The sequence below is a fragment of the Podarcis bocagei genome (genome assembly GCF_964188305.1).
Source record: "Podarcis bocagei genome assembly, chromosome: 10".
In the NCBI taxonomy this organism is placed as follows: Eukaryota; Metazoa; Chordata; class Lepidosauria; order Squamata; family Lacertidae; genus Podarcis; species Podarcis bocagei.
In genome coordinates this window covers 49,942,184-49,964,986 of record NC_138135.1, presented here as the reverse complement: position 1 = coordinate 49,964,986, position 22,803 = coordinate 49,942,184, and the positions used below count along the sequence as shown (strand labels likewise).

Genomic DNA, 22,803 nt, shown 5'->3' with positions numbered 1-22,803 from the left:
CAGTTATTTTTCATGCTGCATGGAAAATCCTCAGTACTTCATGAGCAAATGGTGCACTCAGCATAGTGTCAAAAATTTAGCACCATTAAATATTTTATCTCTGTAGCCCTGAGCCACAGAAGAAGTGCAGATAGGCTGCACTTTCAAAATGCTAATTTGGGACAAAATAGTTTCAGCCTAAATGATAGAGAATAGCTAACTGATCCAAAAAATGCCAGAAAAAATTAGTTGTTGGACCAAGGATTTCCTAGCTAAGGTTTGAATAAAATTGTTTCTAAAATCTTGGGTCCATTTTAAAGTGGTTACAGTTGGGGACTGTAGGTAAGTCTTAGCTCAAGCTTCGTGGCCTTCAAAATATATGTAGGATTCATTAACAATTCACTTAAAATTAGGTTCTCAGCTCTCAAATTAAAGTGCACATGTTCAACTTGATATCCACTCTGACTGTAGTTTTGCTTATTGCATTGTATAGAAATCTAAGTCCGGGGTGAGGAACTTCTGGCCTGTGGGTCAAATATGGCCCAGGTGAAGCTCCAGTTTGGCCTGGAAAACCAAGCCCACCTGCTCCACACCTGACAGTAGGTGTGGGCAGGTACTGACATGAGTTCAAAGGAACAACCAGGAGCGTAAAGTGAGCTCCCCGTTGCTTTGCTGCAGCAAGGCAGCCACCCACTGACAGATGATAGGAGTGTGTCTTGCTCCAGGAACAGGAAGTAGTTTGTATCAACAAGAGTGCTAAAATGAAATATGGAGGAAACTCCTATTTGAAGGCTTGCTGGAAATACATCTTCAAAGAGCCTCATCGCCTGTCACAGAGAGAGTCCTGGAAGGCCCCCAAGGCTGAGGCTCTTCATCCCATACTAGATGTTGCCCTGGTGCCCACCACTTGCTGAAGCCTCTCATCAAACGTTTGTAAAATTAGCCATTTCTGATCCTTTCTACCCCAAATTCAACATGGGCCATCCTCCAACCTACCTTCCCCGAACTGCCAAGTTTCAAATCAGCCAACTGAACCATTGTCTAACTATAAGCCATAAAGCCAGTTCTTCCTCCACCAGGTATCTCATTATAGTGGTGGCATGTGGTTCAGACTCATCTCAACAGAGGGCCATGACTGTGACCCTGTAACACGGCATGCTTAACAAATGTTCCTAAAGCACACTGTGTATCATATATTGGCTGCTCAACTTTCAGAACTTTATGTTTTCAAAGTTGGGGCAGTGATGTGTGTGTGTGCTTTAAGGAGAAAACACTGAAAGTGAGAAGAGTATTAAAAATGTAAGAGTTGCAAGTGTACTTCTGGTAGAAAAATCTACTCCATCTTGAAGGCAGGCCTTTAACTAAAGTGACAAGATTATGGAATTTGAAATGTGAAAAGCTTTTAGGTTGCTATTCTGAGCAACTGAAGTGATTATAGAGCAGGTCGGAGCTTTATATATAGATATAGGGAGCTGGCTTGGACCTGTCAGCCCAATGATCCATCCTATCAATGAATCATCAGTTTTAGAGGGCTTCTCTAGCTTGTCTCCCAGGTATTTTTAACGAGAGGCACCAAAGTCTGGGACTGTGATACAGAGGGCAATGGTTCTTGAATGTAAAAACTGCAAAGGCTGAACTTTTTCCAGACTAAGCCAATTCTCTCCCCCCCCCTCCACTATGTATTGACTAATTCCCTTATTAAACCAACACCCGGGTAGATACATAGGTAGGTTTAGATAGATACATAGATACGGTGGAGTACAGGGTCAGATTTAAAGTGCTGGTTTTGACCTTTAAAGCCCTTCACGGCCTAGGACCCTCGTACCTACGGGACCGCCTCTTCTGGTATGCCCCACGGAGGATCTTAAGGTCCATAAATAGCAACACCCTAGTGGTCCCGAGCCCTAAGGAAGTTAGATTAGCTACAACCAGAGCCCAGGGCCTTTTCAACACTGGCTCCGGCCTGGTGGAACGCTCTGTCTCATGAGACCAGGGCCCTGCGGGATCTGATTTCTTTCCGCAGGGCCTGTAAGACAGAGTTGTTCCACCTGGCCTTTGGCTTAGAATCAGTTTGATTCCCTCCCCCTCTTTCTTTTTCCTTTCTCCTCCAGTGAAGAGGCTGCATCCTAATGTTTTAATGTCGTATTTTAATCTTGTTTCTTAAATTGTATTTTAATAAATTTGTTTTTATTATTGGTTGTTAGCCGTCCTGAGCCCGGTCTTGGCTGGGGAGGGCGGGGTATAAATAAAATTTATTAATTATTATTATTATTATTAGTAGTAGTAGTAGTAGTAGTAGATATGGCCTAGCCATCCTAGGTGGAGAAAGTGGATGGGGGGGAAAGTCCACCAGCCCACGCTGTTCTCTTAATACTAGAACTGAAGCTGAATGTTGGACGATTCAGGACAAACAAAATGATAAATTATGGAATTCACTCCTACAAGATGTAGTGATGGTCACCAAATTTTGAAGAGTATTAGATGAGCAACAAGGCCAGTTGTACTCAGGTGCTGCTTGCCAGCTTCCCACAGGCATCTAACTGGCCACAAGGAAAAAAGGGTGTTGTGCTAGGTTTTGGCCTGATCCAACAGGACTTTTTATACTCTCATGACAACTGGCAGATTTCTTCCAGATTGTAATGTGTTTTAGTAGACCTTGTTCTGCCTTGCCTGATAATCCTGCCTTTATGCTGCATTATCCTTTCTAAGCTGCTGTGCTCAAAATGTCATCAGATGCACAAACTTTGAAGATCGATGGCATGCTCATCACTGCCTTTCACTGCTGGTCACTGCACTACATCAAGAACGGCTGTCACTTTGAGGCAACACAAATGCACTTTTGTTGCCTAAACCCTTCCTTTATTATTTTCCTGATATCAAAATCAAGGCACTGACCAAAAACGCCTTGGATCATGTATGTTAGGGTCAAGGCTTAAGATCTTTTCCAAAACCAAACAAGTGGTAACTTCTATTTCAATAGCTGGACTCTTCTAGCTTCCATTGCAGCTAAGTACTTTTGCTTTCTCGCGATAATTTGAAGGAGTGAGACTGCATATGCATTCCGTAGAATTCTGAAGAGGAATTGTAGTTAATACACAGGTTTATTCCCAGTTGGAATGTAGTATTTGTTTTTAGTTTTCTGTGAGGTTCAGTGGCTTATTTATAAGATATAAAACAGAAAAGTGTGTATTGATGAAAACATATCTAGGAGGCAGGACCTGAGCGTGTTGCTAAGAGACAAAGGTTTTATTGCTTCACTATCCAGTTTTACAGACATTGGATCTAAATGCTTTGAAAATATAGCATACCTAGTGCTTTTTTTCTAGACAAAAAGGTGCTGGAATGCACCTCCCTCAGAAGACCCATCCCAGAGCCGAAAGAGGATCTATTTTGGGGTTGTGTGGGGTGTCTCCTCACTAGCCAGAGGCTTGTTGAGGCTGCTCAGTTGAGGCACAAAAAGGGAGCCTTCCAAACCTCAGCTGAGCAGCTTAACAAGTAGAAATGCACACCCTGCTGTCAGGGGCTGGACTGACCCTTCCTGAGAACAGGAGGACAGTATAGATTTAGATCAGTGGTTTGCCGAAGGGCATAGTTCAGAGGCTGCAGAGGGGAGAAGCTGGGAAATATTGGAAGTGGAACAGCAGGAAGAAGCACCAGGGGAGAGACAGCCGACAGACTCAGTGTCCTTGGAAAGCATTCCTGACCCTGCTTCTCCCAGGACCAGACGGGCGTTGAGAAGGTAGAACAGACAGCTCAGCAGCAGAAGGCTCAGATTAGCCGGCGCAGAACTGACGTAGATTAGGGGAGATGAAGCGGGGGGGGGGGAGAGATTACTTGGAATGACGCCATCATTGCAGAGATTACATCCCTTTACAGTGGTACCTCGGGTTACATACGCTTCAGGTTACAGACTCCGCTAACCCAGAAATAGTACCTCAGGTTAAGAACTTTGCTTCAGGTTGAGAACAGAAATCACCCCCCACTTCTGGAGCCAGCCAAGAAGTGCAGAAGAGTTCCAGCTGACAAAAAGCCCTGAGCATACCTGATGTGCATTTAACTGCATTGGAGACGGTCAATGCAATCGTCTCAAAAGCAACATCAAAGTGCTTACAATTAATGCAGCTGAATTGCACCTAGTGACACAACCAAAAGTAGTTCTTTCGGTAAGAAACGTTACCACAGTTCTTTTGCCGTTGTAAAGTTGTAAATAAAAGTATGTGATGCTTTTTAATGAAGCTCCCAGGTCACTCAAACCAAAATTATTTTAAAACCCATTTTACTTTTATACCATACCGAAAGTATACACAGGTGTACTTTCAACTGCTCTTTTGAAAACGGACAGTGATTTTAAATGCCAGTGCAAGGTCTGACTATTACTTTAACCTTCCATTTATATTGTTCTAAAGGCTATTGCTAATGCCATCAGTGTAATATGCATAGCTGTAATGGCGAGTAAAGAGAGTTGGAGACCACAACACTTAAACCATACCTGTCACAGGTGATCGAAGTCCCGGCAGGGGACGTCAGGACCGGGGGCAAGATGGCAGGGTGGGAGCAGGGACAGGGGTCCAGAAGCCAGGAGTCGGGAGCCAAGAGTCCGAGGGTCAGAGAGCCGGGAGTCAAGAAGCCAAGGGTCTGAGGGTCAGGAAGCAAGGAATCACGAAGTCAGGGGTCCAAGGATCAAGAAGCAGGGAATCAAGAAGCTGAGGTTCAAGGATCAGGAAGCAAGAAATCAAATGCAGCAAGGCAGGAAGTGTGGTGTTGTAGCAAAGAGCTGAAGGGAAATGCTGACCTTCGATCCCTTCCCAGCTCTTGCCACCAGGTGCTGTGAGTTACCAATTGGCCTCACCTGTGGGGCCGTGCCTTGCCTCTTCAGAACAAACTTAGGAAAGCCCCAGTCCTGCAAAGTCCTATTGGTCACAGGGCTTGTCTCCTGCACGCACACCTGACAATACCTGCACACTATATTCTCTGGTCCCCAAGGATCTTCCCAGACAACCAGTTTTTCAAAGAACAAATGTAGCACAGCTGATGTTCATTTGTTCTGCAGGACACAACTGTCTTTCCTTCAAGAAAGGGCTTCTGTTCAGGATATTGAATTATTGCAGCACTCAGCTGCAATATATCACCATTGGGAAAATGCAATTAAATCCACAGCCAGTGAGGCTTTTGCAATTTGAGGTGGTGTGTAGACGGTGGTTGCAGGAGTGTCATAGAAACCTACCGATAGATCCCATGGTATCAATAACAAAATTCCCCCTCTAGTCATACCGTGTCTTTATTTTATTGTTAATTTTCTCTGAAAGATATATGCTCTTTCTTCCCATACTGGAAAATTTATCTTTTCCTGGCACTGTTGCGTTGCAAAAAAATGAATGAATGTACTTCCATCTCAACCAAAGGAGATTGCAGAGAAGTTGAATGCATTGCTTTTGTCTTCACAGCAGAGGGTATAAGGCAGATCCCTTCCACAGAAAATGAGTTTTGAGGAACTCAGGCAAATGGTGGTGACAAGAGACAACATCCTAGGCCTTACTGACATTAAAACTGGTAAAACACTGGGTCTGGATAGCATCCAACCATACAAAATGGCTCATCTTCTAAGAAAAAAAGAAAAGTTCCTAAAATCTCCCTCCATACCCAAATATTCCAAAGTGGCCAACAGAGCCATGCCAGTGGTTTGCACAGTGTAATTATCTCTTCACGAGAGAGAAGTATGACTAACCTCTCGAAAGAGAAGAAAATAAAAAAGCCATGCATTAGTCAGGGCTTTTCCACACTTGCCATTTATGGTGCTGTAGCTGCGGTTGGATCCATTTTTAAGTGCATTTGGAGCTGATATTCTACACCTTTCATCACATGGTTGCTGTTTTTACAAAGTGAGTGCCTTTCCCCCACTCCCACACTAATGGCAGGTTGCACCCAAACCGAGAAAAGTTCTGTGGTTGTAGTCACACCCCTCCTTATCCTCCCTTGTGTCCTGCCAGCCACTAAATGTAGGATTTCTAAACACGTGCTAGTTTTCTTTGGATTTTTTGGTATATAATACCTTGTATTCTAGAATTCTAACCAATTATAAAAGGTTAGACAAGAGGAACTCTCTGTGTCTGCCTGAGCTACAGCTGATCCCTGAACTCCCTTCACTAGCTGACATCACGTCTCTGAATAGTTCACAAACTGACAGTTTGCACTGGTCAGAGGGAATGGCATGGAGCAGCTATCTCCAAAACCACACCGCACAAGCCCCCGCCCAGAAAGTGGGGTGGTGCCACACAAATGACAATACTGAGGATCCATTCTGAATCTTTTGCAAATGTTGGGATCTTTTCATTTCTAGAAGGGGGAAAAAAACATTTTGAGTACACTGTTCTGGAATAGTAGCTGAAGAACGGCAGCATGTGGCAGCATGCCAGAAAAGAAAAACCAGTTAACAATGCCTATATAAAAGCTAAGGTCATTGGTTAGGTACATAGCTGGCTTAGAAAGTAAGTTTAAGAAATTTGCATATCCTTAAATGCCCCAAGGCTGATTAATTTTTATTTCACGGCAGAGTTGTTGCTTCCTGGTGATGTTTTAATGCTTTCATGTATCTGTGTTAGCTTGATGGTTTAAACTGCTGTATTTGAGTTTGGATCCAAGGCTGTAAAAACTGAGTTCTGCATGTGCAATAGGACTTCTTCCTCTTGACCCCCTTGAAATGTATTCCTCTGCCCTGGCACTCTCCCTGAACCTGCTCTGGAGCCCCCAAACCTCCCAGAGCTGATGTAGGTGGCACTACTGGATACAAACCATAAGCTATTTTTACTATTAGCCACCTTGAGCTCTTTCAAGGAAAGATATGGGATATAATTTTTTTAAATAAATAATAACAAGTATATACAGCTTCCTATAGCATAACAACTAAGCATAAGAGTTAGAGAGAAAGGGATCTGTAAAGCCACTACCACAAGATGATGAAATAGGGCCTTATTTATGACTTATGGAATTCCAGACCAAGGTTTTACAGAGCTGAGAAAGAAAGGTATTTTTCCATTATGCATTTAATTTATTGCAATTATTTGCTTCAAGTTCCAACATTTTCCAGTGAATATGACCAAAGAATACTTTTAATATAGGCAATTGCTTTTGGTGGTGGGATTCATACTCCGTATTCCTATTCAAATCTGTTTCCAGCAAATGCTAAGTGACAGACCAGCAGCAGATAAAGTGCATTTAGGTAAAGGCAAACAAGTGTCATATAGACTTAAAAAAAATACAGCAGTTGAGCAAAACACCATCCTGATAGTTTTAGTGCACTACATTTGAGGAGTTTGCCACCTTCCAATTCAATTTTATATCATTCAAGCTATTCATTCCAAAAATGCTGAATATTAATATTAAACATTAAATACTTAATATTAAAATAGCTTCTATATTTAAAAAAATGACCAACATACACAAACAGGCATTTCTAGAAGCCTTAAAAGCCAGTTTCCTTGCATTCCAATAAACAATTTTAATAGCAAATCCTTTTATCCTTTGGATCCAGGCTTCAGACTTGCAAATGCTTTTGAGTTCTTAAGGGAATAGGAAGTTTCATTGAGAAAAGAGATAAAATGAGAGTCTCTCTCAGACTTCTTGGATTCAAAAATAACTACAATGGTAAAATGAGGTTCGGGGCGAGTCAAAAAGTATGTGCTTTGAACTTTGTCATCATAGAAATGGACCACCTTTTCCAAACTGTTGAGGTCAGAAGCCCTGTCAGACATAATCATGATGACATTGGGCCAGTGCATAACAGGCCTGTCACTGGGCAGAGATACTACTGCAGGATACTGATCAACACCTTTGGGGGCTTCTCTGTAGGAATGAGGATGATGGTAACCATGTCCCTGAAAGCTCTCTGATCCACGGTTGTCAAAGATTAAGGAAACGTTAACAGCATCGTATTTCCTGATAAAGCTGGAAATTTTCCCAAAATAATCAGGATTGGCTTTTGCAGTCAATGTCTTCATTTCAGATGGCGTCGTTTGCCGACTAAGTGCCTCATGAAAGTAAAAGCTAAATTTGGCAAGGAGGATATTCTTGAGTTTCATGAGCCACAGAAAAAGGTGTGGTGGTTGCACAGCCTTCTGAGACTGGCCGCCAAACAGGTGTTTCTTGGTTTCTCGTTGCTTCTCGAAAATCTGTCCCCAGGTCTGCAGCTTTGTGTGAGCATTGTGCAAATGGACCAAGGATGGGAGGAATTTCCACTCTGAGATCTGTGCCTGAGCCTTCAAAAGATGGGTAAGCACATCCGCTTCTAACTGGAAGCTACTTTCCAGAGGACTAAGGATTGGGTGATGAAATCTAGAGAAGGGAAGACATTTCGAGATGCATGAGATGCATTGCACAGAAAAGCTATTCTCTCAATCAGCCAGGAATCCAGAGAGAGTGTACAGTTCTAGAGCATGCTTGCCAAATGCTGTCCTTCCCGGAACACCATAGTACAAAACAGAATTGAAGAGCTTTGTCACTACTTCTAACAGGATTTTAAGATCTTGGCAACTCTGCATGTTACAATCATGTACCAGGTACGCTGAATAAGCAGTTCACCCGTGTTCCACTCACCAATGTATCAAAGTTGAGTATTTTCTATGCTTGTCTCCAAGGGGCACAACAGCCACATTCACACATCACAAGAAGCCATCAACCATGGTAAATCATGCCTGCTTCACTCCTCTTGGATCACATTGGCAGAAAGCAAACCATAATCCCCAGCTAGATGTTGTATTTGAACAAGGAACTATGGTTTGTTTCGCTCCTAAAAAACCATAATCTTAGCCAAGGTTTATTCTTGGCTTACTGATTATGGTTGTTGGGAGCAAAACAAAGCAGAGTCAGAACATTAAGCCAGAGATCATGGTTTGTTTCCTCCACACAGTAGGGGAGAGGACATAAACAGACCAGAAATGTATGTTCAAATGTATGTTCAGAAATGTATGTTAATTATAGCATACATGTGAAGTGGGCCAATACTTCCAAGTGTTGGATAATATATGATTTACTCCCAAATTCTGCAAAAAACAACAACCCTCCAACTCACCACAGAATACTTCACATTTGGATGAAACAGAAAACTTTGGTCAGAATAAGTTATACTAATTAAATTATATAAACATCCACTTGAAAGTGACCCACTACTCATTTCTACAAAATTTCAGCTCCAGTTGGTTCCAACGACCAGGTCAACAGCCATTTTATTGTTACTGCAAACTAGATAAAGAAGAAAAAGCACAGACCAGTGCTCAAATTGTTTCCTAATGAGAGGAACATTCCTGATATTGTGTCTGAAAAAATGTTGCCTACTTGGAGACAATGTGCCTTCAGTCCACCATATAAGACTCAGCTAACCAAGTTTAAATGAAGCAGAATTTAAACTGAATGCAAGCCTTGTCGGGGACATCTAGTGAAAAACTGTAATTCCAGAAAATTGCCAACTGAATGATGATGAAGAAGGCTGAATGACAAAACTTACACTGTCTCAGAAATGTGTACTAATTAAAAGCCTTACCACAGACACCATTACAAAGTCATTTCCACACCTGCTTTCTACACACACAAAAATGTCTACTCCTGACACTGGCAATTAAGAAATACAGATATGAAACCATATTTTTTTAAAAATTAAATTATGGGGAACTATTTAAAATTAATTTGTGGATGTTGCAGTTTAGAAAAATCATGATGATAAGGCTGAGAGGATGTGCTTATGTTTCATATACTTAAGGAAGGATCTCATGCTTCTCAATTTTGTACCAACCCTAAATCTGTGATTATGTTCTTAAATTTAGGCACTATGTATAAATTTGCAGGCTTCCTGAGCCCATTAAAAAAAAAAATTAAGGGGTAGGGGAAGATGAAAGTTAATGAAATTGTTGGATAGCAAACATGATAGAAACTGTGCCAGATCCCTGTTCCAACAGCTGGTCATCTAAAACACCAGGGTTGGGGGGAATTGCAGACACTTTGTTGGCATTGTTCATATATCTTAAACTCATTTTTTGCTAATATGTAAAATGGTATAAAGACTAAACCATTTGGATTCTGGACTGCTTTTACATTGACAAAGCTATAATGCAAATTTTCAATCCTTCTGCTTAAAATAAAAACATCAATGACATTAAAAGGACACACTGACCTTGAGCTGTACTTTTTAAGGATGGATTCCAAGATGTTTACCAGTTCCTTGGAGTTGATAAACTTTTGGGTGCTAAGGCTATACATTTTTTCATAGAAATCAGCAATTTCCATTCGAGCCTGAACAAAATAACAGAGCTGCTCAGACAGGTGAGAAAGCAGTTCTTCTAGGTGGGGGGCTGTTCCCCCCAATGCATTCCGACCCGTTGCCACCACCTTCTTCAGTTCATTATGCAGAGATGTATATATGGTTCGTATAGAGTCTTTTCGGCTGAAGAAAGACTGTCCACCTGTATTTTTTTGAAAAGAAGTATATATTACCGATACTATGGATGAAAAATGCACAAGACGAAACAATATGCCTCCGTAGTTAATTAGCAATTGCATGTTCAGCAGCAACAATGACTTGTAAGATATTTCATTAGTACATAATAGAAGTTTGCATTTTAGCAAGTTTAACCTCTAAAGGTAAAGGGACCCCTGACCATTAGGTCCATTTGTGACTGACTCTGGGGTTGCGACGCTCATCTCACTTTATTGGCCAAGGGAGCCGGCATACAGCTTCCGGGTCATGTGGCCAGCATGACTAAGCCGCTTCTGGCGAACCAGAGCAGCGCACGGAAATGCCATTTACCTTCCTGCTGGAGCGGTACCTATTTATCTACTTGCACTTTGACGTGCTTTTGAACTGCTAGGTTGGCAGGAACAGGGACCGAGCAACGGGAGCTCACCCTGTCGCGGGGATTCAAACCGCCGACCTTTTGATTGGCAGGCCCTAGGCTCTGTGGTTTAACCCACAGCGCCACCTGCGTCCCAGTTTAACCTCTACTTATTCCAAATTAATTTTTCATCAGGGGCCTTCTGCCACATTGCTTCACTGTCCATGCCTTGTTTTCAGAAAGGTCTAGATATTACTTCTAAGTTTGCTGGGAAGAATATACTCAACCTAGAAGTAACCTCTTCTCTAAGGATTTTACACAGCATTGCCATCATTAAATGTTAATAACTCATGCTGCTATTAATAGCTAGACTTTTGAATGTGTTTTTGACCAAACAACACGAAACACTTTTAAGTTTTTTAAACCCTGAAACGTGAAACGTACAGTCATGAATATACCAACATTCTAACTGCAAATCAGAATTCAAAGAGAACAGATGAACTCAAAGACCTGCTCATTAGTCCTTAAAAGCACACAAGCAAGTACATTTTAAATTATTTAAGATTAAGAAAGCTTAAGCATGTATTTTCCCAAGAGCCACATCACACCTCAAGAGAGTCACAAGACCCATTAAGGGAAGGAAGCAGAGTTAAGTAATCAAATGCAAAGAACATAGTGCATGAGAGTAATATAATTCTTATTTGTAACCAGCTGTGATTTTGAAAGCAAGGACTAAAAATCCCTACAAGATTCTTTAACTCTTTTCATGCTTTTATTTTTCCCACTCCAGCAAGTGCAAAATTCCTCTGCAACTCTTCTCTCATTTTGTCTCATGGCTTTTTTCAGAATATGAGACTTCAGGAAGGACTTATGCTTTTCTGGTTTTGGACAGTGCCTATTGGGTGATTTTATTAAACCGGTGTTACTGACAGTTCCATGCTACAACCTAGTTCTGCAAACATGAGCATTAGAAGAACCAGAAAACCCTAACAGGTTACTGATATCAGCACATTACCTGGACTGCCAGTGCCTTGTCAAAGAATGCTGTTTTAGTGTAGCTTTACAAATTTGAACAAGTTGCTCAATGATTTGAAAGTTAATCTGCAGCCTGTACGATGAAGGACCCATTCACCACCCTCTCCTTCCAAAGTCTATTAACTGGGACTCTTTCTATCACATTTAAATGGCCATTCCAGCACCCAAAATGATTCCTGCCCATTAGTTTCCATTCGGCCACAGACCACCTAACGCTGTTGCCTTCAAGTGGACAAAAAGCTGCCTTGCACACACACACCTTGCACAAATCAGATTTCTGTTCTAGCTAGCTCAGTAGTATTGCCTTAAAAAAGCTCAACAACTTTGGTTGGTCCTTGGGCCGGCTCTCACGGCCCTTCACTTCATCAAATCTGGCCCTCTTAGAAAAAAGTTTGGACACCACTGGCCTACATTAACTGGCAACATCTCTCCACCAGTGTTTCCAACTGAACCTAAGATCTAACTGCACGCAAAGCAGTTGCTCCAGCACTTGCTTTCACTATCAGGCTATATCAGAACAAAAAGCCGATGTATTTTGTTAAAAAAGGGGGCCCCCAATATTGTTATTATTGAATTCAGTTTATGCCGGGTAAGAAACGGGAACTATAATGGCAGGATGACAGGATTTATTGCTTGTGATGAACATTGGGAGTCTCAAGAAACTCTTCCATGAAACACATGCACCTTTGCCTGCAAATATACCTTTGATCTGTCCCTAGGTTTTGTTTGTTCTGCTGAACATCCCAAGGCTGTCATGGATATGGATGTCTAGAAAGGTGGGGGGGGGGGAGAGTGAAGTGCAGGAGGGGGATGACATGGGCCCAACCCCTCGGCATAGGAGCCAACTCCTAGGGGCCTAGGTCCCTTTGCCCCCCCCAAATAAAATACCTGAGTGACCTGGGGGGGCAGCCAAAGTTGATGGGCATTGCCATTCAAATGAGGTGCATGCGCCACGCCTTGTTTATGCAGGGATCATAGCTGTCAACCTTCCCTTTTTTTACAGGAAATTCCCTTATTCCAGCACCGTTTCCCACTGCTTCCCGCTGCTAACCCGGATTGTTAGATATCCCGCAGACTGTCCCCAGGACAGGTGAAGCTGCTGATCCCTTATTTCCGAGGCTCTCTGGGACAGGTGAGGCTGCTGATCCCTTATTTTCAAGGCTGCTGATCCCTTATTCTCAAATCTGAAAGTTGACAGCTATGGCAGGGATGCGGCTTATTATTCTTATGGGTTAAACCACAGAGCCTAGGACTTGCCGATCAGAAGGTCGGCGGTTCGAATCCCCACGACGGGGTGAGCTCCTGTTGCTCGGTCCCTGCTCCTGCCAACTTAGCAGTTCGAAAGCATGTCAAAGTGCAAGTAGTTAAATAGGTACCGCTCCAGCGGGAAGGTAAACTGCGTTTCCGTGCGCTGCTCTGGTCTGCCAGAAGCGGCTTAGTCATGACTGGACCTAATGGTCAGGGGTCCCTTTACCTTTACTTATACCCGGGGGTTTCAGGGCAGTTCACATAATACCTGCCCCCCACCCCGATATTTTATTCAAGTTGGCACCCCTGCCCCTCACTCAACATCTACACCTGGGGACCAACTGCTGGCGGGCCTGAGGAGAAGTTCCGCACGTCAAGGAAGAACTGCCCTTCTCTGTCAAGGGGAGACCTGCGCCTCAGTGGGATGGGGTGGCGGGGGTGGGGGGAGGAGAGAAGCAAAGTGGCCCCAAAGCAGCATCAGCGGCCCGGTCGGTACCTAGTTTCTGGCCCAGGAAGGTCATGCTGTGATAGGCCTTCTCGGCCGCGGCCAGGTGGGCCAAGCCGGCCAGCAGCGAAAGCCAGCTGGCGCCCGCGCTCTTGTTGGCCTCGCGCTCCTTCTCCACATTGTCCTTGGCCTTGTCGTAGGAGAAGATGCCCAGGTGCGAGAAGAAGGTCTCCAGCACCGCCTGCTCCACCGGCACCGGCGCGCCCAGAGGGGTAGCCTCCCCCATTCGCCCGCCGCCGCCGCCACGCGCACGGCAGCCACCTCTCCCGCGCCCCAACGCGGAGACATCCACAAACACACGCGCGCGCTCCCGCAGACATATACACCTAAAGGACAAGTCACGTGAGCCGGAGGGCGGCCATCATAACTCCCCCGCGCCCGCCCCTTCCCTATTCAAGAGCCAATCGGGCTGTAGGGAAGGGGCAGCGCCACGTGATCTATCAGGGAAGACAAAGGGCGGGGGAACCTGAGCGAGGCTGGTGAGGGGCGGGGACGAGGAATCAGGGGAGCGAATCCTGTTGCTTATTGAATCCAACAAATCGGCGGGGCGGGGACAAATTTGTTTCCAAAGGAGCGCAGCGAGGACAGAAGGGCTCAAGTCCTAGAGCGGCATGAGCTAACCTTGGCATGGGCCAACCTTGTACTACAGCTGCATGTTCACAGGAACATCGACGGTGGGGTTGGAACTCGTTCCTTCTCTGCTCATCCACTGATAATGGCCAGGTTTGGGGCGCAGTCAGGCTGGGGATTTGCCACCCATGCCCAAGACTGTATCAGGCTTCCTTTTTTATGCTACACTTACACAATAGTGGTACCTCGGGTTACATACGCTTCAGGTTACAGACTCCACTAACCCAGAAATATTACCTCGGGTTAATAACTTTGCTTCAGTATGAGAACAGAAATCATGCTCTGGCAGCGCAGCAGCAGCAGGAGGCCCCATTAGCTAAAGTGGTGCTTCAGGTTAAGAACAGTTTCAGGTTAAGAACAGACCTCCAGAACGAATTACCGTAAGTACTTAACCGGAGGTACCACTGTACTTCCAACTCAGCCCCCAGTTCTTTACCAAAAGACATGCCACCAGTCTGTTTTGCAGCTTTCTTAGTAGTCCTATATTTTTCTGGTAAAATCAAGATTATTGGTCAATTTGTCCTTGCTTCCTGTGTTTGGATTCTGAGAAAGAACTAAGAGGAAAGACATAAAGCCCCCCCCCCCCCGTTTTTGTTTTTTCATCTCTGGATAAATTTTCCAAACTTACAGTAGCAACATCAGGGGAAAGATGACTATCATGGTATCAGCATTGCATCTGTCCCGTAGCCTTTTAAGTCACCACCCGTCAGATGTTGTGCCTGCTTTCTGCAGTGATGGCTGTGCCATAGTTGCACAGTCAGCTATAACGTCACCAGCCCCGTATCTGGCATTTTGTGTAGCATAGCTTGGGAAAACGCCGTCAGCCAAAGATTCTCCACACCCACTATAGACACAACTTTTGTTCCTCACATTACCCTTCCCAATGTTTTCAACTATTTTTATAGTGAGTCTGTCAAGTCAAAATATTCAGCTCAGTCATAGGCCACACAAACTCTGGTGCAAATATGCAGGGACACTTTCAGCACCTGGCATAGTGGGCAATTTGGGGAGGCCTCTATGTCATGGCAGGATCCACTAGGCCTGGCATTCAACCCACCTACTTGCAGCCAACTAGTACCCTCCAGCTTCTGTACCTCATCTGCTGTTCCTAAGAACAAGGCAAGACTGCTTCTTTGTACACAGTTTGCACACTGGAGCAATAAATATGTGTAAGCTACACCCACCTAGCATTTTCCTGTGTTCATAATGGAAGTACTGTGTGTTCTTCTTTGCTAGTTTTGTTGAGTTTACATGTTAAGGAAGGTGACAGGCATAATAAAAAGTACAAAATGTAACTTTCTATATGTAGTTTCTATATCTGCCACAGACGTGTGCCTAGCAATTTAAGGTAGCAAATGGCTACTTGTAAGCAATAACAATTACCTGTTCCTCAGCAATCTCAGAAACTTTGCTCTTCTATCTTCAAAACTTAAAAGCAAGGCTCTTTCTGATAAGCTGACAAAGCCAGTCTGTGTATGGGTCTATCAGAGAGCATCCTGTTCTGTGAATGATACTCTAGATCCATCAACTCCCTTGTCCTTCCACAGATGCACAGCAGAGAGGTGGGAAGAGGATGACAGGCAGATGTGCAATTTCCCTCAACACTGTATTTGCAAGGTTGGGACAATTATGTTCCAGACGTAACAAAAATAATCAGAAGTTCAAAAAGAACTTTATTGAAACTCAGAGCAAATGAACCAAATCTGCATTTAGAAGAACGTGTTTGGTCTCTTGGTGGTGAAGCGCGGCTTATGTTGACAACGCAGAACTCTATGTGGCAGAGGGAACTTGATTTTGGAATCCTGTAGGAAAACAAAGCATTAGTAAATGTTCATTAGACACTAACTAGTAAAATTAATTCATGGCTACTATGTTTTAATAATTGACATTACTACACAAGAAAAATAGTTAGTAAAAATAAATTAACATCTTGGATGTTAATAGCAACAGGGATGCACCTTTCTAATCCCCACGCACATGTAATAAAGGCAGCATCCCAAAGCTGCTAAAAAGTCACTAGTGTAAAATGTCTTTTAGGTGTCCTTCAATATCAGATATCTTTCAGGCTCCATACCCTTTCTGATGGGACTACAAAAATATATAAATCCATTTTTCCCAGTAATATCATGGTACCACTTACATATCTGCACCAGAATCTGCATTGTGGTAAAAAAACGGCTGGGGGATGCACTGCACTAAAATTATATTTTTTTTTTATAATAAGCCAAAACCAAACAAACATCTGTATGTTTTAATCAGCAAAGAAGAAACAAAGACTGAATCCTTAGAGGACATTGTGCAAATGAACATTTTAAAGAACAAAACAAGGTGTGTATACATAATACTATAAATTTGAAACTAAGCAGCAAGAGGAGAAATAGGTTTTTCTTATTAAATAAAAGCATGTTGTTTCATGTTATATAACACAAAAGTATTTTTACAGTAAAAGAAAATGGGTCCATGCATGAGTATAATGCGATTTCCCTCCCTCATCTACAATCTGCACCCCCTCTTGTCCCAGAAATTGCTCTAGGAGGATGGGGGATTCTCTTGAGTGAAGATCTGCTCATGCAGACCCAGTATAGGCAATTTTACATGATTGAAATTTGATTTGGTTTAGTACTGTAGTTTTTTATTGACATCACTTTGATGAAGACTGTTCCATTCTCAACTTTGTAGAGATGTCAAAAGTACGCATTTAATCTACTTACATGGAACTGCTTGACAGCTGGTCTGCGGCACTTGTTAGCAGCGATCTCTTCAACTTTCATGATCTGAATTGAGTGAGCACGAGCTCTATGACGGGCTCCCATATCGCGATCTGTAATATGCCAGACAATTATGAACTATTCTAATAACATAAACAAGGTTGAGCCCTGTAACTATCTATACATACACAAATACACAATCTTTCTGTATTTATTTGTAGGACCTTCAATTTCACTTTCAAAGGCACAGCAGCTCTTGAAAGGCGACAAGGTACATTTAATATCTGCACACACGGCAAGAACATTTTATTATAAACAATGCTCTTTGGGTTTGTATGCAGTTTTAAATTTCAACACCAGTAACAATTTGTGGCTCTTCCATCATGTAATCTGTACATATGGATAGTCCTAAAGGACAGCCAAAGTTCCCAGTTGACAAAAAAAAAGTTAAAAGTAATTTTCACACAACAAATCACATGAATTAGGTGGCAGAGTACAGTTTATACAGTGTTTCTCAAACTTTGGTCCCCGGCTGTTGTTGGACTACAACTCCCATCATCCCTGATCACTGGTCCTGGAGCTAGGGGTGATGGGAGTTGTAGTCCGACAACAGCAGGTTGGTTTTGAGCCATGCTAACCTTTTCGTTGACCCAAACTAGGTCAAGATAAATCTGGCTATGAACAGATTAAAAGAATGAAACTTATCTTGACCTGGCTTGGGTCAATGAAAAGAATGCCAGACACATTATCCATATCTAAGACCCATCAAGAACAATGGAATGTGCATCAGTCCCAAACTTGTTTATGACTAGAGCACACAAAGCTGCAACTTATTTTTCAAAAAACCTTAAGAGCTGTATCCAACACTGCATGAACAAAATTCCACTTGTGCGGGACTTGTTTATTCTCCCCCCAGTGCACACCCCCCCAAAAAAAAATCAGCTCTGAGCGGGGGTCCCCCAACCATCAGGAGATAATTTTGAGGGAACAGGAGGTGCTGGGAGGGTCAGGAGATAAAGGTCTGTTGCACACATGGCTTCATATAAAATGCTTAGTCAATTTAGGTTGCATAACTAATCAAAATAAATGCAATGGATGACACAATAAAAACTTTGAATTATTTCCTCTTTTTCATTATCTTTCAATAGTGGTATTGAAAGGAAACCAAACATTCCAAAGGGTCTCTACTTACAGCACTGTGTAACAGCTCCAGCAGTTGTCAAATCCCTGTACTCCCTGTACATGTTATGAGTTCCACTACGAGAATCATAGCGCAGCCAGATACCGAAATTTTTCACCTTCAACGGAGACTTCTCAAAAACCTATGATTGCATTAATAACATTGTCAGAAAAATCACATTACAGACTACCAGTGCTTTATATAACAAGTGAACGAATCAACAAATGGATCAGAATGGAGAGATTTCATTGCTGTTAAATTTATATGGCAGGAATAGGGAACCTATTAACTTCCAGATGTTTTAGACTACAACTCCCATCAGCCATCATGGCCAATGTTCCAGGATGATAAACTGTTCAAAACTCCCATTGTTCTAGGCACATTTTGTGGCAGGAAATTTCATTAGTGCAAGCAGTTTCTGAGCTCTGGGAGCAGTACGGCGCCTAAGATTTCAGATTAAAACTGCAGAGTGGAAGCAAAGGAGGACATTTTTCTGACTCCCATTTTCCAGGTACTCTCTGAAGATTGGAGAAGAGACCCTCTTAAGAATATTAGGTGGTGGGAGGGGAAGGACCATGTGAAAAATGAACATAATATTTTAGCTGTTCATTCATTTTCAGCACTGTACTGTTATTAAAGAAGCATGCCTAGACATTCCATTGATGTACTCATAACCAAGGTTTAAGGTGCCATTTAGCTCCTATCTTTCATATCTGTGTTTCTAACACTGGGATGATGGGAGTTTTATTTCAGCAACATCTGGAGGGCTACAGATTCCTCATCTGTTATATGGTATATATGGCTTTCATTACTACAAAATGCTGCTGAGTACAAAGTACTGCTTTAAGTACTGTATGTGGATCATGCCTGGAACTAATATGCAGGCATCACAAAACAACCTAGTAAGAATGTAAAATTTCCTTGGTACAGCAAACCAATGTCTATCATCCCATACCACCTGGGATTTGACTACCCTATGTAAATTCTGCTGAAATCAAGAGATTGCTTTGGAGGTTTATAAGGAATATTTTTCTACGTCCTTGTCCTATGTCTACCCCTTTTAAAAACTGTAAAATGCCCAAAACATTACAGTAATACAGAATATCCTGCCAAATCCACACGCTACACCAATTAGATTCTTCAAAGAAGCAGTAGCATGTTACAGAGAAACACAGTAACATTAATTTTAAGTGTTTTCAAAATGGAGGGAAAGCATTTCAAGCTGCAATCCTAACTCCCACCTACCTGGAAGCCCTACTGCATTCAATAGGAGTTACTTCTGAGTAAGCATGATTAGGATTGCACTGACAATGAGCAGCGAAATACTCAGCAAACTTTTTGAGCCAACCTTCAGCACTTAAATACTTTTGACGAAGCCAAAAAAGCTAGACCAGACATTCTGAAAATTATTAATAAAGCACTGGTCAAATATATGTATGCGGAACCTTTGGCCCTCCAAATGCTGCTGAACTAGCATGGCCAATTGACAAGGATGGTAGGAGTTGTAATGCAGGAACATCTGGAGGGACAGAAGTTTCCCACAGGTGATATATACAAGCTAGGTACCTGGGAATGTTGGGTTAAGCAAATAAGCAAGCATTCCAACCACAAAATTAAACAGGTCTTTAAGATTTAAGTTTGTTTGTGGTCTTACCTGTCCACAGTACACAATTTCCCCAGAAGATTTCTTCATCTTCTTCAGCTGAGAGACAAAGTACCAGAAACGGGACTTTGCAACAACATGATTAGGAGCAAAGATGCGCATACGATAGAGAGGTGGTGTTGGGCACTTAGGAGTGGGGAGGCATCTCCCAACAACTTTGTACTCCCTCAGCTGAAAGAAAAAGATAGAGAAAACAAACATGAAAAATCCATACTGCTTTTAGAGCCAGGGTGTTTTTACCTGCAAGATGATTGTAAAAAATGAATTACTTGTGCAACGGTAAAGGTAAAGAGATCCCTGACCATTAGTTCCAGTCGTGACCGACCTCATCTTGCTTTATTGGCCCAGGGAGCCGGCATACAGCTTTCGGGTCATGTGGCCAGCACGGAAACACTGTTTACCTTCCCGCTGGAGTGGTACCTGTGTATCTACTTGCACTTTGACGTGCTTTTTAACTGCTAGGCTGGCAGGAGCAGGGACCGAGCAACGGGAGCTCACCCCATTGCGGAGATTCGAACCGCCAACCTTCTGATCAGCAAGTCCTAGGCTCTGTGGTTTAACTCACAGCGCCACCTGTGCAACGGTATCTTGACATTAATCATACTGAGCTCTGTACATTGTGCGCACACACATCGGCCCATCCCTGACATACAGGAAAAGCATATTTCAACTATCAGTAGTTTGCCCAGTTCAAAAGGTGCAGGAAGACCAGCCCCGACTGGAAACTGCATGTTCCCATGAGGGTGGAATGGAGGCGAGAGGAGTAGGCCTGATATAAAGGGGAAGCCTCCCCATTCCACGGCCTTGGAGTGGGGGGGGGGAACCATCCGCCTTAGGCGGGGCTTCTCAGCCAAGCGCGTCTCGCGGAGGCTCCACGCTGCGAGGAGCTGACGGCGCCAGGGCCGCCATATTGGGCGCTCGCTCGTGGCCAGACAAGGCCGAGGAAAGACCCACGGAAAGCCGCCTCCTCCCTGGGCCGCCCTCAGCTGCTTTCCCCCACCCTCGCCCGCTTTGCCTTATTAGAAGCGTCTGCCCGACACCCCCGCAAGCCCGCGAGACCGGCGCTTCGCTTACGGTGCCCGACGCCTTCATGGTGCTGCCTCTCTCGCGGCCACCCAGAAAAGGAAGGCCCGCATGCGCGAACACCCGCACGTCACCAACCCGACGCGACGCCCCGCCTTTCCGGGGAGCTGCCGCCCGCTTATTGGTTTCACGCGGAAGGCATTCTGAATGGGCGCGAGAAACGTCCGTCTCGAGACGGACCACGTCGCTTATTGGTCAGTTTTCCAACGGAATTGACGTGAACGGCCTCAAAGGGGGGGTATAGCTTGTGGTTCGCGGCGCGACAAAATCTACGTGAATGGCGTAGGTCTCTCATAGGCACGTCGCTGCAAATAAGGCAGCTGAAAGTTTAAATTCGGGTGCTTCTGTCATTCTGAAAGGATAAAATGATGGCGTTGCTATGCTTAGCAAATTTACAGCCCACCAGTTGCCTGTGTCCAAGGCAGGGCAGCTGCCACTCATGCCATAATCTGTAAATTGTGGCATGAGAAAAGCATCAATTCTGATGCTGGATCATCTTCCCCCTCCACTCCAGCCAGCAACAGTTATTCTCACACGTTTCGGAGAGGAAGATGCCATAGGTCTTGTATTCCCAGAGATCTTTTGAGGATCGTCACATGATGGAGCAGAAAATTATCCAGCACCCAGCAGGAATCAACAACCACCTCGTTAGAGATTGGCCTAGTGAAAATGCATTCTCAGTCCTCCATCAACAAAATTCAGAGTGATATACTTCTGCTTGACCTAGAACTCAATTGAAGCATAAATTCCCCTTTTCCTGGATTAGAGATGTTATAATCTCTACGCAGACCACATTGCAAGGCACTTTGCACCTCCCACCTGCCCTCATTTGAAATGTATATGCTCAATTGGATTTGACTTTAAATCTGTGGCACTTTTCCTGAATTTTCACTACTGACTGGGAAGATGGTAGCATAGGATAATCACTGCTAACAAAAATGCAACTGCATGGCTTGCAAGTATTACCATGAATATGCTTCTCTACATTTTAAGGCTTAATCTGCCCAAGAATTAACAGCCATCATAAATACATAGAGAGTCCAAAAGCGGTGGGTAAAAGGTAAGTAAAAATATTTTGAGTAAGTAAAAGTTTTAAACACAGCTGGAGAAGACGGAGAGATTAAGGAGAACATCCAGAAGGCAGCTTCTCACACAATTTAGAGGGTTTAGGAAGGGTTTAGGAAGGATGGGTAGAATTGTCAACTAATTTTGGGGGGGAAGGAGTTTAAGGGTGTTTGGAACCTGCCACCCACTGATGATGTAACTAGAATCTAGCGACTAGATCCTAGTCCATTGTTTGGATTAGCAGTAATTGATCAACACAGGAATTAGCAAGGTGACAGCATGTCTTTCAGAAGCCCAGAGACTCAGAAACAGTAACAACAACAGTAAACCCTCTGGATTACCCTGCAGTGAACTCTCCCATTAATATTTGCCCCAACTTTTCATTCACATGCTTTCCAACCACAGTTCAGAGAAGAACCAGCTTTTATACTAGTTTTAAGATTAAAACAGTGCAGCTTCTTGTTTGGAAATAAAGCCCCGTTGAAATCAGTGGGTCTTCTTTACGTAAACATAGGCTGCACTGTTGTGTTTTTCCTTCCACAGTGTTTAGCTGAGGATCTTCAGAATGTATTACAGTAAATGAATCTCATTTACAGAACTACAGTTCCCAGCGTCCCTTTGGGGGAAGCCATGATAGCTAAACAGAAATGTGTGCAGCGCTGGCATACCCCGAGAGCGTCCTCGGTTGTCAGCTCGCATGCGGTCGAGAGGAAGTAATGCAACCGGGCAGGCTTAAGTGGTGGTAGTCTGTTTAAATGACTTGTGGATCTCACACATGAAACCAAAATAGCCACTGATCCCAGTCGGAGCTTCAGGTTATTTGTGGCGATGACTGTCTCTTTTACGGACAAAAAAAACCAGCCTAAAACCTACAGGACATGCGGCGCTCT

The 22,803-nt window shown here is 43.5% G+C and overlaps 2 protein-coding genes across 2 annotated transcripts; both read right to left on the bottom strand.

The window, feature by feature from the left end:
* Nucleotides 1-7,003: 7,003 nt before the first annotated feature.
* Nucleotides 7,004-13,960, bottom strand: KICS2 (KICSTOR subunit 2). Its single transcript, XM_081211748.1, has 3 exons — nt 13,576-13,960; nt 10,139-10,427; nt 7,004-8,307 (listed from the first exon to the last, which is right to left on the bottom strand). The coding sequence occupies exons 1-3, from the start codon at nt 13,808-13,810 to the stop codon at nt 7,491-7,493; spliced, it is 1,341 nt and encodes a 446-aa protein (XP_081067874.1). The 5' UTR covers nt 13,811-13,960; the 3' UTR covers nt 7,004-7,490.
* Nucleotides 13,961-15,867: 1,907 nt separating this feature from the next.
* On the bottom strand, nt 15,868-20,998 carry RPL18A (ribosomal protein L18a). Its single transcript, XM_081211161.1, has 5 exons — nt 20,840-20,998; nt 19,757-19,936; nt 18,115-18,244; nt 16,926-17,035; nt 15,868-16,016 (listed from the first exon to the last, which is right to left on the bottom strand). Exons 1-5 carry the CDS (start codon nt 20,855-20,857, stop codon nt 15,924-15,926), a joined length of 531 nt encoding a protein of 176 aa, XP_081067287.1. The 5' UTR covers nt 20,858-20,998; the 3' UTR covers nt 15,868-15,923.
* Between the last annotated feature and the right edge of the window lie 1,805 nt (nt 20,999-22,803).

Coding starts and splice junctions, on each gene's coding strand:
- KICS2 (XM_081211748.1), bottom strand. CDS start 13,810: ATGGGGGAGGCTACCCCTCTGGGCGCGCCGGTGCCGGTGGAGCAGGCG. Junction 10,428..13,575: donor CTTCCTGGGCCAGAAACTAG/GTACCGACCGGG, acceptor AAAAAAATACAG/GTGGACAGTCTTTCTTCAGC. Junction 8,308..10,138: donor CTTAAAAAGTACAGCTCAAG/GTCAGTGTGTCC, acceptor TCCCTTCTCTAG/ATTTCATCACCCAATCCTTA.
- RPL18A (XM_081211161.1), bottom strand. Junction 18,245..19,756: donor AAATTGTGTACTGTGGACAG/GTAAGACCACAA, acceptor ATGCAATCATAG/GTTTTTGAGAAGTCTCCGTT. Junction 16,017..16,925: donor CAGCTGTCAAGCAGTTCCAT/GTAAGTAGATTA, acceptor GTTTTCCTACAG/GATTCCAAAATCAAGTTCCC.